This window comes from Cottoperca gobio, chromosome 21 (genome assembly GCF_900634415.1).
Source record: "Cottoperca gobio chromosome 21, fCotGob3.1, whole genome shotgun sequence".
Classification (NCBI taxonomy): Eukaryota; Metazoa; Chordata; class Actinopteri; order Perciformes; family Bovichtidae; genus Cottoperca; species Cottoperca gobio.
In genome coordinates, this window is record NC_041375.1 from 8,057,292 (window position 1) to 8,074,319 (window position 17,028).

General features: G+C 39.5%; 1 protein-coding gene across 3 annotated transcripts in view; it reads right to left on the bottom strand.

Moving 5' to 3' along the window:
- The window catches only part of pth2ra (parathyroid hormone 2 receptor a), a 54,718-nt gene that overhangs the window by 25,475 nt on the left and 12,215 nt on the right, over window positions 1–17,028 (bottom strand). For all 3 annotated transcript variants that reach the window (XM_029459863.1, XM_029459862.1, XM_029459865.1), the window contains exons 6-8: window positions 13,913–14,096; window positions 12,102–12,255; window positions 2,678–2,738 (exon numbers count right to left, since the gene is read on the bottom strand). In XM_029459863.1, the coding sequence (XP_029315723.1) occupies window positions 2,678–2,738; window positions 12,102–12,255; window positions 13,913–14,096 (399 nt within the window). The remainder of the gene's footprint in view (window positions 1–2,677; window positions 2,739–12,101; window positions 12,256–13,912; window positions 14,097–17,028) is intronic.

Genomic DNA, 17,028 nt, shown 5'->3' on the forward strand with positions numbered 1-17,028 from the left:
GCTGTTGCCTTCAGTCGAATAGAGACTGTAGAGACGCTTCTACCCGCTGCTCTCTGTTCAATAACCCACTGTTCAATTTTGTCAACTGTGGCCATCTCTCTTGGTTCCCTCGGAAACTCTGTGTGGTCTTCTTTACTTGGCGCAGGTCATCTTCTTGCTTCCTCCACTTCCGTACCATTGATTCATTAATGTTGAATTCTCTCGCAGCTGCTCTATTCCCATGTTCTACTGCGTGACTGATAGCCTTGAGTTTGAAGTCCGCGTCGTAAGCGTGTCTCTTGACAGGTGCCATTTTGGGGTCCTTATACACCGCTCCGGATTATAAGGCGTACTGTCACTTTTTGAGAAAATTAAAGGTTTTAAGTGCGCCTTATAGTGCGGAAAATGCGGTATATTGTAAAACTTCTAGACTGCAGCTATAATTGAACCTTTTCTGTTTCTGAAATACACTTTCTTATAAAGTATGTATACGTACATACTCTTGTGTGCACAGGGCCCTGACCTCTACCCTATACAACAGTGTTTCTCAAACCTTTTCAGACCAAGGACTACTTAACCAATAAAAAAACACTCACGGACCACCTAACTCCCCAAATATCCAAAAACAATAGGCCTGCTTACCACTTCCAACAATATATCACAAATGACAGCCTAATAATGAGCTTTATGTGACCTTCTCTATATCGCTCGTTCACACATTAAATCAACAACACAAATACAACTACGGATTCTACAAGCATTTCGTTCATATGCGATTTAAACGGTGAATGCTGATAGATTTTACACATCATATGAAACTGAGACTTATATATGTCGCTTGAGTTTGCCGGGTTTCATAGCCTCGTTCGCCAACGACTCGTTGCACAAAACACAGTGTGGATTGGGATCCAAATTTGATGTAGTCGCTGTGATATTTTCTCTTCACTTTAGCGCTGGACTTTCCACGTTCAAGCCAAATTTCACAGCTTTCAGCCGGGTGGAGGTTCTCCTGGGACTCAGTAACGCACACAAAACCACTTGTTATCGCTGCGGCTGAACCACTTGTAGCTGCTGAATCACCTGCATCAGGACGATGCACCTTCACTGTCGCGTCAGATTTTTTGATTTAATTTTCTTTTAACTGATCCTGTCTACAGCCATCGATCCATCTTGTCAGTTGACCACGGCTCAAATTGACCTCAAAGATCATTTATGACATAAGATCGCAAAACAAACCTACGTGGCTACATCTATGCTACACTCTAGTCCAGAGGTTCCCAAACTTTCTGTGGCCAAGGCACACCAAAGACCAAGCCAAAATCTCAAGGCACACCTGTGTTCATATCTGGGAAAAATCCCCTCTCTAACACATAGTATCACTGTTATCACTCTGCGAACATTTATTTAGCCTAGTCCTTGTAAGATGGCTATTCTCCTTCATACTAGAAGAGAGCCTTTGATGTGTCACACTCTAATATTTCCCACCATGCGCAAATGGCTAAAACAAGTGTTTTTTTATGATTGTTTTATTTATATTTAGGCCAAAGCATATAAGACCTATTGTTTCTCTATATTGTGAAATAAGTGTGTAGGACAAAGTACCGATAAAGTATAGTGTTTCCCTGCACTGCGCCCCCCCCCCCCCCCTGAAATTCAAGACGTTTGTTTTGTTTTTCTTTCTAATATTCACAACTCACTTTTCACATGAACAGGTGCTCTTTTATTAAATAAACTAAACACGTATGTTATTTATGTGCACTGTCTGCTGCGTTACTTTGCGTATTTACAATCTCTCCTGTTTCGCGAAGGACGGAGCTCCGCTCCCGTAACACACACAGCCGTGCGCACACACACACACACCTACAGTCAGAGACAGCAGAGGAAAGGTAAGGAGAGAACTTAAAACATCTGCACCACATGCAGTACCAGCAATAAACCTAGTGGAAACATTGAAGTAAATTAAAAATCATTCATAACCCTGTGTACAGTTAAATGCAATAGGCGTAATTGTTTCAAAATCCCACGGCACACCGTTTGGGAACCACTGCTCTAGTCTATACTAGTCATTTTTAAACAGTTTGAGAAACACTTTAAACTTATAATATATTAATTTCAAATGTGACATTTTACCAATATACTCACGGACCACTAGCGGTCGCTACGGACCACCAGTGTCCGCGGACCACTCTTTGAGAAGACTGCTATACAACACCTTTGAGAAAGCCGAGTGTCAGCCGATAACACTATGGGAATGTCAACAAATCTCTGCAGTTACAAAATCATGTGAAAATCCTTCTGTGAAGGCAATTATAGAAGCATATTAATGTCCATGGTTTCAGAATCTGAAGTTTAACAATCACATGCTGTATGGGTGTAAGGTTCAAAGTCAACATACTTTTTTCAAATGTTAAGTTGTTTTCTGCCATAAAGTGTACCTGACATGAGAACTTTGAAATAAGAAGCTCCTCTAACAAATGTATTCAGAGTTATTTAGCAAATTGACTCATGCATATTCAAATAAATATCACGGATGATTAAAATGTCACCACAATTAAGCGATACTTATACCGTCCCGAAATTCTCTTTGTGTCTCTTTTCATGTTGTATTCAAGCCTAACCTTCAGACTTGTTGACCTTTTTTAAATCATGGTGTGTATAAAAAAAGTGCATTTAGACACAGTATGACTTGCTCGCTCACCTTGCATCTGCTAGCGTTGCCCTGACAATCGCCCACACTGAGACAAAAACTGCTGGAAAACCTGAAATTAACAAACAAACAGACAATGAGCTGTGCTGTCCCGATGATGTCATATACTTTGTTTTACCTGATTCATGGTTTAGGTCATATTTCACATTCCAATATGATTTCCTATACATGATATTGAGGAAGTAGAGGTATGATCCCAAGTTAATGATTACACATTTTTAAGTCACACAACCAGGAACCAGAGTCGGTATGAGCATTAACTTCTTTTGGAGTCATTGAATTAATGAAAATCCTCTCTTGCCACCCCACAATGAAAATAAATTGGGGTGGGGAGAGGGGCTTAATCTTGTGTTTCACTTTTTAAAACAAAAATAACTTTTACTCCTGTCCTTGGAATAAAACTGACATACTGGTCCTATTTGCTTCTGGTTGATCGTGATGGAAAAAATAAAACCTTGCCACAGAGACATGATCCCCTGTATATTTTTATCACTCATGGTACCTGGTCCCCAATAATTTGTGTTCCGTCATTTTAAGAGCATCGTACACAACATACTGTATGTTTAGTATTCAAAAATCTGCACATATTTTTTTATTATTTAGTTTTGAACTTTAATACAAAACCCAAACTAAAGACAGTACCACACAGACCCCCAGCCAAATCACACCCATTGTTTTCTTTACAATCCCACACACTGGCAACATATTGACCGGTGCAACACCTCTGTCCTGTCCCATGTGAGAAGCAGCAAATCCATATATTTTATTCTCCATAACAGCACATCCCAGCTACTGTATCTTGACAATTGGGGCTTATCGGATGTGTCGTAGGTATTCAAATGGTAGTATAGAAATAATTTCACCAGCAAAGATTAAAACAATCTTGTGGAGAGAAAAAGGCTTTGTGGAGAAATGCTGTATCTGTAAGAACCAAGAAAACCATCTGAATCAAGTGTTTTATGGTACCTTGTTGAATTATAAAGTTTGCATCATCTAGCTGCAAGACTTAAGGTCAACTACAATGGAATGTGATAGAAAAATGACTTATGTGGCCTCATGAATACATCTACAATCTTAAGAAGAAGTGATTGTAAAGGAGTGTGGATGTCAAAGACCAACTAACATCAACTGTTCACCATCCACATCACTTACCCCCATTCTAACTTCTTTCTCCCTCGTCTCTCCAAATGAAGTTCTAACCCTCATCACCTCTGCCTCAGAGGGCTGGTACGGCGGTACCAGCCCTCTGGACCCTATCCCCTGTTATCTTCTCCAGTCTATTGCTCCTGACCGTCTACCTTTTCTCACCCATCTCATCAACACTTCCTTAACAACTGGTTGTTTTCCAAACACCCTTAAAGAGGTAAGAGTCAACAGTCTCTTAAACCCTTCTGAAGTGAACAATACAGACCTGTCTCTCCTTTTTCATTTCTTTCTTCACACTTCACACACTGCCAAAGCAGCCTCCCTCTCCTCTGTTGTCATCCTTCTGGACCTTTCTAATGCGTTCAACACAGTGAACCACCAGATTCTACTTTACACCTTCTAAGAACTGGGCGTCTCAGGCGCTGCTCTCTCCCTGCTTGAATATTACCTATCCTAAAGGACCACTTATAAAGGGTAACTTGGAGAGGATCTGCTGTCAGAAGCCTCCCTAATGACCCAGAAGGTGACGCAGGTTCTGGTCCAGGCTTTTGTCATCTCACACCTTGACTATCACATTTGATTTTTAATCTACCCAAGTTCTCCCCCACTACACCGCTCCTCCGCTCCCTTCACTGGTTACCAGTGGCTTCCCGGATCTGCTTAAAGACACTAGAACTGGCCTACCGTGCTGTGAATGGATCGGTCCCTTCCTACATCCAGGCCATGGTCAAACCATACACGCCAGGCCTCTCACTTTTCTCTGCATCGGCCAATCGGCTTAATACTCCCTCACTGCGAGTGGGACCCATACTACCCTCAACAAAAACCTGCTTGTTTGTTATCCTGGCTCCAAAGTGGTGAAACAAGCTCCTGATTGATATCAGGTCAGCAGAAAGTCTTCACATCTTCCGTTAAATTGGTTTGGCTTATTGAAGCTAATGGTTTGTCTTATTTGAAGCTAATGGTTTGTCTTATTTGAAGCTAAAGTACTTGCAAGATTCTTGCTTGTTTTGAGTTTGTATCCTAATGGTTGTTTGCACTTAATTGTAAGTCACTTTGGACAAAAGCATCAGCTAACTGTACTGTAATGTACTGTAATGTAATGTAAAAAGACTGACCTCTCTCAGAATAAATGCAAATTATCTCTTTCATTCCTAAAGCACCTAATTGAAATATGGCATCTTTGTCACAGTTACCATGATCAGTGAACTTCAACTGGATGAGACGTGTTCCCAAATTGGTTGATATATTTTTTAGCAGAAAGACACATTTTAAATGAATGCTGCATCTTATATGTAGCTAAATCAACAAAAGAAATGAAGAAAGGAGAGAAACAGCGGTTGAGAGCCTCATGTTTGAGAGTAGAGGAAAGGCATTTGTATCATCCCAGTTATAGCATTGTTATTTCTAACCTTTAGGTTTCGGTCATCAATGTTAACATAAACAAACAAATTAATTGGGGAAAGAAGATCAAATTATTTAAAAGTTTAAATGAAGTTTGCAAAGGACAGATATTCACACGTTCATGTCAGAGTGGCTACATTCATATTGTCAAATCAAAATTAAATCAAATCAAATTTATTTGTATAGCCCAATATCACAAATTATACATTTGTCTCAGTGTGCTTTACAGACTGTACAGGTTACGACACCCTCTGTCCTTAGACCCTCGCATCGCACAAGGAAAAACTTCCTAAAAGAAACCCCAAAATTAAAGGGGGAAAAATGGAAGAAACCTCAGGGAGAGCAACTGAGAAGATATCCCTCTCCCAGGACGGACAGACGTTTTCAGTGTTTAAGGGCGTGTAATATTACAGTGACATCTATCCGACATGTCTTCCCCAGCTAGGAAATCATTCCCCTCTTACGTCCAAATTAATTCACACATATCAAGTAAAAGGTAACACTAAATGTGTTCTGCAAAAGTAATTTAGTTATTAGGTCTCCAGGGGAAAAATCAAGGGGTGGATGCATAATTTGAGCTGATTTTGGACCTGTCAAGAAATGCATCTCATAGGGCTGTAACATTTGGTGTATTCATACCGAACGGTCCGGTTTATAGCGGCCGCACGCAGAATACAGGGTACGTAGATTGTTATATGTAATGCAGAACTACATTTCACAGAGCTTCATCATAAAGAGTGATTTGAAACATTTTGTGGAGCAAGGTTTCTTTCACGACCTGTTTCTCTTCGATTGGGAGAAAATCAATCTCATATCCGATGTTGAAAATGTCTGGAAATTCTTTTATGATGGTTTTATTATAATTGTTGATAGGCACGCCCCCTTAAGAAAGTACAGAGTACAAGGCAGAGATAATGCATGGTTCACATCAGATCTCTCTGATTTACTTCACGAGCGCAATGTGGCATGGTCAAAAGCCAGGAGTACAGGTCTTGGGTCGGATTGGCTGCTCTTCAGGCAGCTGCGAAATGCATGCACTGTTAAAATCAGAAAAGCCAAATATGATTATTTCCAAACTGAAACCACAAATAACTTAAATAATCCCCTTAAATTCTGGAAAACTATTAAATCAATAGCTGGAAATAAAAATGTGATAGAGCTTCCACCTTGTATTGTCAAAGACTCTCTCCAAATCTCTGACAAGGCAGAAATGCTTGGTTGTTTTAATGAACATTTTATTGCCTCTGGTTCCTTGTTTGAGTCTCAGAACATACCTCAAGGAGCCCCTGCTCGCTCTCAAGGTCGTGTCTGGCCAGGTCAAACCTTTACTTTTAATCCAGTAATAGTCTCAGAGGTGCATAAAGCCCTTAAAAGTTTAGACACAAGAAAATCAGCAGGTCCGGATAACCTGGAGCCATACTTTTTAAAGTTAGCAGCTGATTTCCTCGCCTCGCCCCTGGCCTATCTTTTCAATCTATCCCTGGAGACAAACAAAATTCCCCTTATTTGGAAATCTGCTTTTGTTCTCCCACTGTTGAAAGGGGGTGACCCCACTCTCCTAAATAATTACAGACCCATCTCCAAATTGTCTGTCTTAAATAAAGTGCTGGAATCATTGGACTAAAGGACTTTTTATCGACAGCACTACAACAGCCGCCTTAAAAGTAGTAAATGATTTTATAAATTTCTTAGACAATAGAGAACATTGTGCAGCACTTTTTATTGACTTATCCAACGCTTTTGATACAGTGGATCATGCCTTATTGTCACAAAGACTCTACAGTATAGGTATCTCAGTCTGTTGGTTTGAAAACTATTTATCGGCAGAAGGTACTTCTAGTTCTCTTAATGTATCCAAGGGTGTACCACAGGGATCGGTTGTATTATTATTTTTCATTTATATAAATAATCTTAATCACAATGTTTTAAATGCAAATTTCCATTTTTATGCTGATGACACAGTAATTTACTGCTCTGCGTCCCCCCAAATCAGGCTCTTTGTCAGCTCCAGACTGCTTTTAACATTGTACAATGTAATTTGTGTGATTTGAAACTTGTTTTAAATGCTGGAAAGACGAAGCTCATGATGATCTCGAAAGCAAAAACCAAACACTTGAACCTCCCTGCTATCACCACTTCACAGGGTTCTGAGATTGAATCTGTGTCTCAGTTCAAATATCTTGTTATTATCATTGACAATTCTCTTTCTTTTAAACCTCACATTTTAGAATTTTTGAAAAAATTAAGAATAAAATTAGGTTTTTACTTTAGAAACAAGTCCTGTTTTTCTTTCGAGGCCAGAAAGAGATTAGTCTCTGCAACGTTTCTGTCTGTGCTGGACTATGGAGATGTTGTTTATATGAATGCATCGTCTCAGTGCCTCAGCTCTCTGGATACCGTCTACCACGGGGCACTGAGATTCATAACAAACCTCAAAACCCTGACGCACCACTGCACCTTATATGCTCGTGTTGGATGGTCTTCCCTGACCACCCGTAGACTGAAACACTGGCACATCCTTATTTATAAAGCTATTCTTGGTGCTCTTCCTCCATACTTAAGGATCTACATTAGTCGGAAATGTAGTGGACCATATCGGCTTCGCTCCGAGGACTTGTGTCTTTTAACTGTCCCAAAAGTCCGTACAGAACTTGGGAAAAGGGCTTTTAGTTACGCTCTGGCTGCCTGGACCCAGCTGCAGAATGAGCTGAAACTCAGAGAGCTGGTTTCTCTGAACAGACTTAAAGCAACTCTTAAAGACATTGAAGCAGACCGCTGTGTCTGTAAATGTTTTAATTAATGTTGTGATTGTGATTGTTTTTTTTGTCTGTAACTGTGCTGCTGCCCATCTTGGCCAGGACACTCTTGAAAAAGAGATTTTTAATCTCAATGGGGCCATATCCTGGTTAAATAAAGGTTAAAAAAAAAAACAAAAAAAAAAACAGGCACAACTCTGCCAATAAAAACTTTAGCCGTACGCAGTTAGCAACATGTGCTGAGGTTAGCACAACACGCGTATTGGTGTGCGAGTCAGTCTTACTATGGCAAAGCGCAAATTAAAAAGGGGATCTGGAAGCCCCGCCTGTGAGTTACCACTCAGCTACAACAGCAACAGAGAGACAAGGACGGTGTGTCGGCATTGCTCAATTGTTTTAGGGTATGTGAATGGAAACTTATCCAACATACTAACGCACATTCGACGGCTTCAACCACATGGGCCAATCATCGGAAAGATAAAAGTTTGGGTGCTTTGAATGTTTAAATATAGCCAAGGTGGAACTAATAAAACACCATCCTAAATAAGACACAAAGCAGCTTAAAGGTACCTTGTAGAGTTGTATACTATTAGCGCTATGCAGCAAAGTTTTTATGAGATGGTCTCCATTTCGTTTCTTGTCATGCACATGCACTTGCATGAGGGACATCGCAAACATTTTGGAGACTGTGAAAAGTCACACTATAGCTATTGCACTCTTTATATTCTTCAAGTAACTTCATGTAACCATACAAAACACAACATCATATAGCAAGCAAAAAATAAGTGATCTGTTAGCTTGTATGATAAAGTGGCCTCTATCATTATTTTTTCACGGGTCTTGTTGATGTTACTAACAGGTGCTTGTATCATTGTGTCATTTTATGTGTGGTTTAAATCAGGAGGGAAGGATTGTTTTGAAAGTAGTGTGTGAGAGTGGTGTGTGAATAAATTGTCACCTATAAATGGAATAAATCACCTACTGACAGACCGCAGAATCAGATCTGTATCTGTATCTGTGTTCCCCTAAAGGCAAATTCAACTCTGCTGGTCTTTTAGCATATAGTCCATAACAACAAAATCAGTAGTCATGTCCAGAAACATTCAGATGAATCGTTGTTTAATTAGACCATACCAAAGCACAAAACTTCAAATCATACTGTTAGTATACAAATTATGATTTCATGATGGAAAAAGACTAAAAAGTCTCAATTGTTTATTTGTTAAGCCATAAAAACACAGATAGACTAGATGGTAGAGTGTTTAAAGTAACATTACATTTAGGTAGGGTTTTAGAGAAGCAGAGTAAAACCCATTAAGCTACTTAGCGACTTTTTACATAATAATAGTTTATTTGAGGTTTTTCAATCTGGATTTAGAGTTCATCATAGCACAGAGACGGCACTGGTGAAAGTTACCAATGACCTTCTATTGGCATCAGACAAAGGACTTGTCTCTGTTCTTGTCTTGTTAGACCTCAGTGCTGCTTTCGACACTGTTGATCAGGACATTCTACTACAGAGACTGGAACATTGTGTTGGTATAAAAGGAACCGCACTAAGCTGGTTCAAGTCCTATTTATCTGAGTGATCTCAATTTGTACATGTTAACGATAAATCCTCCATGACAGCCAAAGTCAGTCTTGGAGTTCCGCAGGGTTCTGTACTTGGACCGATTCTATTCACCTTATATATGCTTCCTTTGGGCAATATTATAAGGAACCACTCTATAAACTTTCATTGTTATGCGGATGATACCCAATTATATCTATCAATTAAACCAGATGAAACCAATCAATTGGCTAAACGTCAAGCATGCCTTAAGGACATAAAAACTTGGATGTCTATCAACTTCTTGATGTTAAACACAGACAAAACTGAAATTATTATACTGAAACGCATATTCTAACGACATAGAAGCTCTGGATGGCATTAACTTGGCCTCCAGCACCACTGTAAGGAATCTTGGCGTCATCTTTGATCAAGATCTGTCGTTTAACTCCCACATAAAACAAATTTTAAGGACTGCCTTCTTTCATCTACGTAACATTGCAAAAATAAGACACATCCTGTCTCAAAATTATGCAGAAAAACTAGTCCATGCATTTGTTACTTCAAGGCTGGATTACTGCAACTCATTGTTATCAGGTTGTCCCAAAAAGTCACTTAAGACTCTTCAGTTGATCCAAAATGCAGCGGCACATGTATTGACAAGAACAAGGAAACGGGATCATATTACTCCTGTATTAGCTGCACTGCACTGGCTCCTGGTAAAATACATAATAGAATTCAAAATCCTTCTCCTGACTTACAAATCAATTAATGGTCAGGCTCCAGCATATCTTAAAGATCTCATAGTACCTTATAAACCAACTAGAGCATTACGCTCCCAGACTGCAGGGTTACTTGTGGTTCCTAGAGTCTCTAAGAGTACAATGGGAGCTAGAGCATTCAGCTATCAAGCTCCTCTCCAGTGGAACCAGCTTCCAGTTTGTGTTCGGGAGGCAGACACACTCTCCACATTTAAGAGTAGGCTAAAGACTTTCCTTTTTGATAAAGCTTATAGTTAGGGCTGGCTCAGGTTTGCCCTGGATCAGCCCCTAGTTATGCTGCTATAGGCTTAGACTGCCGGGGGACACCTCCCTGCTCTCTTCCTTCTCTCCCTCTCTCTTCTTCTCCCTCTCTATCTGTATGCATTTATGTAAACGTATGTTACTAACTCACCATCCGGGGTATCATCCCCCGAGTGTCTGTCTCTCATGTGGCAGGTTGCCACTGATAAAGTTTACGTCAGGATCATGAATCGTGACAGCGCCTGCTGCCCTGGTCCTGCTGGACACCGGGAAGCCTTTTTGACATTTTCCTGGATTCATCCAAACCTTCTATTTTTTTTTTCCAACACAACATAATTTCTGTCAAACGTTGTATTTGTACTATGTTGTTTATCCTGTACACACGACATCTATTGCACGTCTGTCCGTCCTGGGAGAGGGATCCCTCCTCAGTTGCTCTCCCTGAGGTTTCTTCCAGTTTTCCCCTTTAATTATGGAGTTTCTTTTAGGAAGTTTTTCCTTGTGCGATGCGAGGGTCTAAGGACAGAGGGTGTCGTAACCTGTACAGTCTGTAAAGCACACTGAGACAAATGTATAATTTGTGATATTGGGCTATACAAATAAATTTGATTTGATTTAACTGTGCAGCATAAATGATGATAACTGCATCATTTATGTATCCCTCTATAACCATCATTTATCATTCTCGGTGCATCTCTGTGAAATTCAAAACATAGTGGGTTTTCCATCTTTCAAATATAGAGCACAGTGTAACAATTGATACTCTAACGGTTGGGATAAACGCAAACCTGTCCGGCTCTGAGGTAATGTTTTTTTCTTTGTTTCATGTCATTCATTCAGTAATATTTAGTGTTTTTTTATTGTTTTACTTCTCCTCTCACTTCAGATCATTTCTAACATTTTGCATCTTCTAACTGAAATACTTTGAGTTTGGAAGTTGGACATTTCAATTGGGAAAATTCTAAACTCTGAGAGACATTTTTAGGCGACCAAAATATTACAATTAACTGTCATGAACTGAAAACACATTGTGAAAGGGTTAGAGTTCTCAGACAAAAACAAGGACACCCAAACCGGACAAGACTTCGTAACTTTTCAATCACAAGATAGCCACGCCCAGAAGCATATTCTGCTTTATCAAGTGTTTTACTCTGAACAGAACCATCCTTGCAAAATAAACGTCATGCTGTATTGAGAGGGACTTGAAACTAGCGACTGAGACCATGAACTCATCAGGAAAATGTTTACTGAGGTAATAAATCAAGTGAAAAGTAGCATCATTTTTTCATAGACTTCTTTATAATGAGACTATTTTTCTGGAACCAGTGAAGTCACCAATAATGCAGGTTTAAGGCACTTCTGCATTGTCTTCACTTTTCAGACCTGGAAGTTGCCGCTTGGTATTACCTAAAGCTTCAGCATTGGCTACATTTGTGCAACAAGTGGTTGGAGGATTGTTCAGAATGGAAGCTTAAGTCGTGCTGCACAATGTCATTGGTGTTATGTGGGATATGGGAATGTTGTATTTTTTTGCTTACCCCATCCGATGAGGGTGAAGCCCCAGAGGTATTTGGAGTCGGATCGGAAGGCCATGAAGATGAGACTGTGGAGGTAGAGGCCTTCTACCAGGATCCAGTAGTAATTGGTGGCCAGAAAATAAATGAAGAGCAGCACTGTCACCTTGCAGCCAATCTGATAACAAAACATTAACACTTGTATTACATCCTATTTTAACCTTCTTATTAGTGTACCTGTGTATTGAAAGCAAAAACTATTCCTAGACCACAAGCACCTCAGATTAGATGATCTGATTACATTTTATAGCACCTTGCTGTATACATGTGATGATGTACAATGAGGAAAAGCACACAGAAGTGAAACAGTAAATACAAAGTTCATGTCATGTGTGGACATCTACTTTTGGCCTACACATTTTACTAGAAGATGACTATTATTTGTTATCACTATATTAATAGAATTGAAAACCATGATATATGTATTTGCATTTTCTCTTACAATGCCTGAGTACTCCCCATTGTCTTAGTTTACATTTCATAATCTACTGTATATGTGTATTACGTGTATCACCTAACTCATAACTAAGGGATAATGTGAAAAAAATTGTTTACTTGAGCATATTTATTTCACTTTATTTAAATGTTTCACTTGATTTCAGTACCATCTTATGAAACATTTTAAGGGCAAGGATTAAACCACATGGTTCAGTGCAAATCAAAATAATTGCTGTCACTCTTTCAGATTTGCAAAGTTCTTGGGAACCTAATTTATGACTAAAGTCCATTTGAATTTAACAAGCAATCACGACCTTTGATGCCAATTACAGACTCCTGGATTTCTCTCTTAACGCAACTAAACAAATATCACACTAAAGCGACACTAAAGTGTTCTCCCTGAATCTGAATGGGAGTACCCTTCTGTTATTTTCAATGAAAGAATTCCCCACAGAAAATATGTAGTGGAGGTGTTCTGTTAAAAAGACTGTTGCTCAAAGATATTGCTCGGTACAATTCAGTCGCCGGATATTAGTAGGGACATGGTTAATCTCAATTGAGATATGTATCGTATTAGTTGGACTCTCACTCTGAAATACTTACATTCCAATATCAATATGCAATTTCATGGAACACAATCATCAAGGCTGTACGTGTTGTGTGTTCAGAGTTATAATTACACCACCGTATGGTGCATGCATTGAATTTCTTCAGGTGTAGTCAGAGTTTAAAGATTTTGATCCTGAGTATGTAAGGCAAGGTAATAACCTCTGTTGCTTACAGTGCTCAGGACTCACAAAGATGAAATTAAGCAACATTTGAAAAGGGATATCAACAAGCAAGAGGAATCACCGAGTAAATAAATATATGTTTATTAACTGTCCATGGTCTAAGAACGTGGGTGAATTGTCAAATTTGACCATTTAATAACATTACACAGCCAAATGTGATCAGTAGCACTTTAACAGCCACATAGCGACATGTTTATGAGCTTAAATTCCAACAAGATATTTGTTTAAATGATGTAATAGTTACAAGTCTGCAAATGTGTTTGTGATACTGCCAGTATGTTGCAGATATTCACGCTAACTGAGATTTAAAACTTTGGAAACACCACGGACCTTCCAAAGCTGGTAGTTCAAGACATATAAGTGGTAACAGTTTTGCAAGGTGTGTCCAAAGTCAAAGCCATTGTTTTCCAACATTTGGACAAAACTGTTGTATAGATTATGTCAAAGCACTTACCACTTTACTCTCTTTTCAGAGAATAGCCAAAGGTATAGTTGTTGGCACTGGCAGTAAGAAAAAAGAATCAAAGAAGTAGAGCTGGTACTTACATACTGAGACTTGTCCAGTGGTGCCATGCTAACTGGCGTTAAGTTGTCCAATAGGGCAGAATCAAAGTCCTGCAGTCCAGCACTGGAATGGACGACTTTGTCCTTCACGAAGATGCTGACTGCCCGTAACATGAAGGAAACAAATAGGTGCATGTGGATGTAGTTTCTGGTGCAGTGAAGACGCCTGTCATGAAAACAAATAGTACTCACTGTTATAAATGAATGATTAAGAGCATTATGAGACGCAATCCAAACCACTGAGACATTTGCGTTGGTGGCTACAAACAAGAAGGTAAAGTCACATAAATCCCACTGATGTCAGTTTAACGGATGAAGGGAATGTATGTTTTGTTGAAGAATAAAAATGCCTTGAATGAGAAATGAGTCCAAGGCTAATCTTCATGAACTGCAGAGTAGAGGTGGAAAAAGAAAAAAAGTGCCCTTGGCCAACAAAAGCTGAAACCCCCATGTTCTTTCGAGGGTGGAGGACATTCTCCCTTCCTCCTTGTGTCTGGTGTTTAAACTTGTGCTTTTGGTGTAAAGCACTTTGTGCTGCATTCTGTGAATGAAAGGAGCTCTATAAATAAAGTTAATTCTTTAATTTATCCATAATCGGGATACTCCATATAAACACATCATTATGGGATTTCAACAAAGCAGCTTCAATAACCATAGCAACGACAGAATCTCAAAACACATTTTAATGCTGACCTTAAAATATTGCTGAAGCTGAAATCATCGTCATATCATATTTGATATGAGTGAGTGTGGTTCTCACACAGAGTGTACAAATTACTGATTATTATAGGCTATGTCATGCTAATGTCTAAATGATCAGGTCATGACATTATCATGTTGAAGTATTTTGTAAAACACAGTGTTGTTTGTGTTGCACTCATTTGAGGAGCAGAAATGTTTCAGAAATGTTTACTGTCAATAAATGTTATTGTGGCTTGCAAAGTAAACCCTTCAAAAAACTGCTTTGCTATACTTAAATGATTATTGTCATATTGTTGGTTAATGCTTCACTTTAGCGTCGGAGACAATAGTAAAGTTCGCACATTACCAGTTTATTAAAACGCACAACATTGCAGAGTAGATGTGATATAATGTCTCTCTGTGAGACAGCGATCTCGCTCTCCTGTTTCAGTCACACAGACACTTTATATCAGCAGACTGTTTTGCGATTTGTTTAGCAGTTATAGTGAAGCACATGCAGGCTGGTCTCTTCACTAGCATTACAGTGGTTTTTTAAGCTCTTAATAGTCTCCCTGCCTCCTCTCAGTGTATAGCTGGTGTAATGTTGCTATTTTTTACTTCTTACTCTGAGACAGCATGGACTGCGGGGGTGTTTAAAGCACTGTGTGCAAACAGATCAGAACAGATGCTGATGTTGAGCGGTGGAAGAAGTGCTCTCATCTTTTACTTAATTCAAAATAGCAAACTACTGTGTTCTGATCAAAGTAAAAGTCCAGCATTCAAAATATTACTTAAGTAAAAGAACAAAAGTATAAGTGTCATAAAGTCATCTTTTAAGACAGTGTGATGTATGGTTAACCCTTTTTATGACTGTTGCATGTTATACATATTGTTGTGATTTTAATTTTGTTGTGCACTATCATGGCGATGAACTCTTGTTGTGTATAAATATTTGCATGCAAATCCTTTAACCTTTTCCACAAACTGTCATAACAAAGACACACAGACGCATTTCTAATTGACACACCTGAACCCAGCATTGCTAATTGACACACCTGAACCCAGCATTGCTAATTGACACACCTGAACCCAGCTAAAATCAGCGATCAGCTCCGCAAGGGAAAATGCGGAGCGGTTATGCCATATTAACTCGACTGGACTGTTGGTATTTTTTAACCTGAACTATTGCTTGACACATTTAACATTATTTTAACAATTTATTAACGAGGTGTTTTAAAAGTAATGTTGTAATAAAGTCAATCATTTTTTACGTTTCTTGGTGTCATTCTCGCTATATTGGTGTGGCCGGTAATCCGAACCTTTTAGATAAATGAGATGTTAGCGGGCTACTCTAGTCTGTTACATTAGTGGCGTTGTCGGCAGGATTCCCTTTCCACACCATACAGTGCAGAATGGCAGATGATGAATATGAAGTTGCAAGCCCCAGTGTGTCACCAGAAAATGGGGGCAGGCTGGGAAATACTATTGCAAGCCAGCCTGTGGAAAATGCATTGGTGATGCCTTGGTTTATGGGTGTTCCATGGATCCCAAAGTTTAATAGTGACAAAGGTCAAATGTGTTTTTTTGAATGGCAAGGGCAGGTTCAGGCAATGCTGAGGGCACAAGGGTTAAATGAGGAACAGAAAATTGATTTTATTTTTGGGGCACTCGAGGGTAATGCAAAAAGTGAGATGCGGCTTCTTGACCCCACCAAACTCTCAAGTAGCAAAGCCATTCTGCAGAAGTTAAAAAGACTGTATGGACGTGTAACCCCAGTAGCCCAACTTCGGGCACAGTGTTTCAAATGCTACCAACAGGAAGAGGAAACTTCTGCTTCTTTCCTTCTTCGGCTCCGTGAAATATTCCACAAATGGAAAGAAGGTGAACCAGCTGGCTCAGCCCATGACGAGATGACTATCCGAGACCAGCTTGTCCTTGGTTTGAGGCCCGATATGGTACAACAGGAACTTCAACGACAGGTGCATAGAAATCCTACAATGTCCTTCCATGAGGTGTCTAGTGAAGTCAGAGCTTTAGAAACTGAACTAAAGATGGAGTCTGCCTGTGCATCACGTGTTCCAGTGCCACACCCACGACCGGCCATGGCATCACTTAGCCTGGAAGAATGGAGAGACAAAGTGAACTGATCTCAGGAAAGAAATTAAAGACCAACTGTCTATTCTTATACAAATTCTTACAGAAGAGATCAAACTCCAACTCTCCCCAGACAGGTATGGACGGTAAGATTGTCGGGGTGATTTTAATGTTGTTGTGCGCTATCATGGCGATGAACTCTTGTTGTGTATAAATAGTTGCATACTTCCTTTAACCTTTTCCACGAACTGTCATAACAAAGACACACAGACCCGTTGCTAATTGACACACCTGAAACCAGCTAAAATCAGCGATCTCATTCG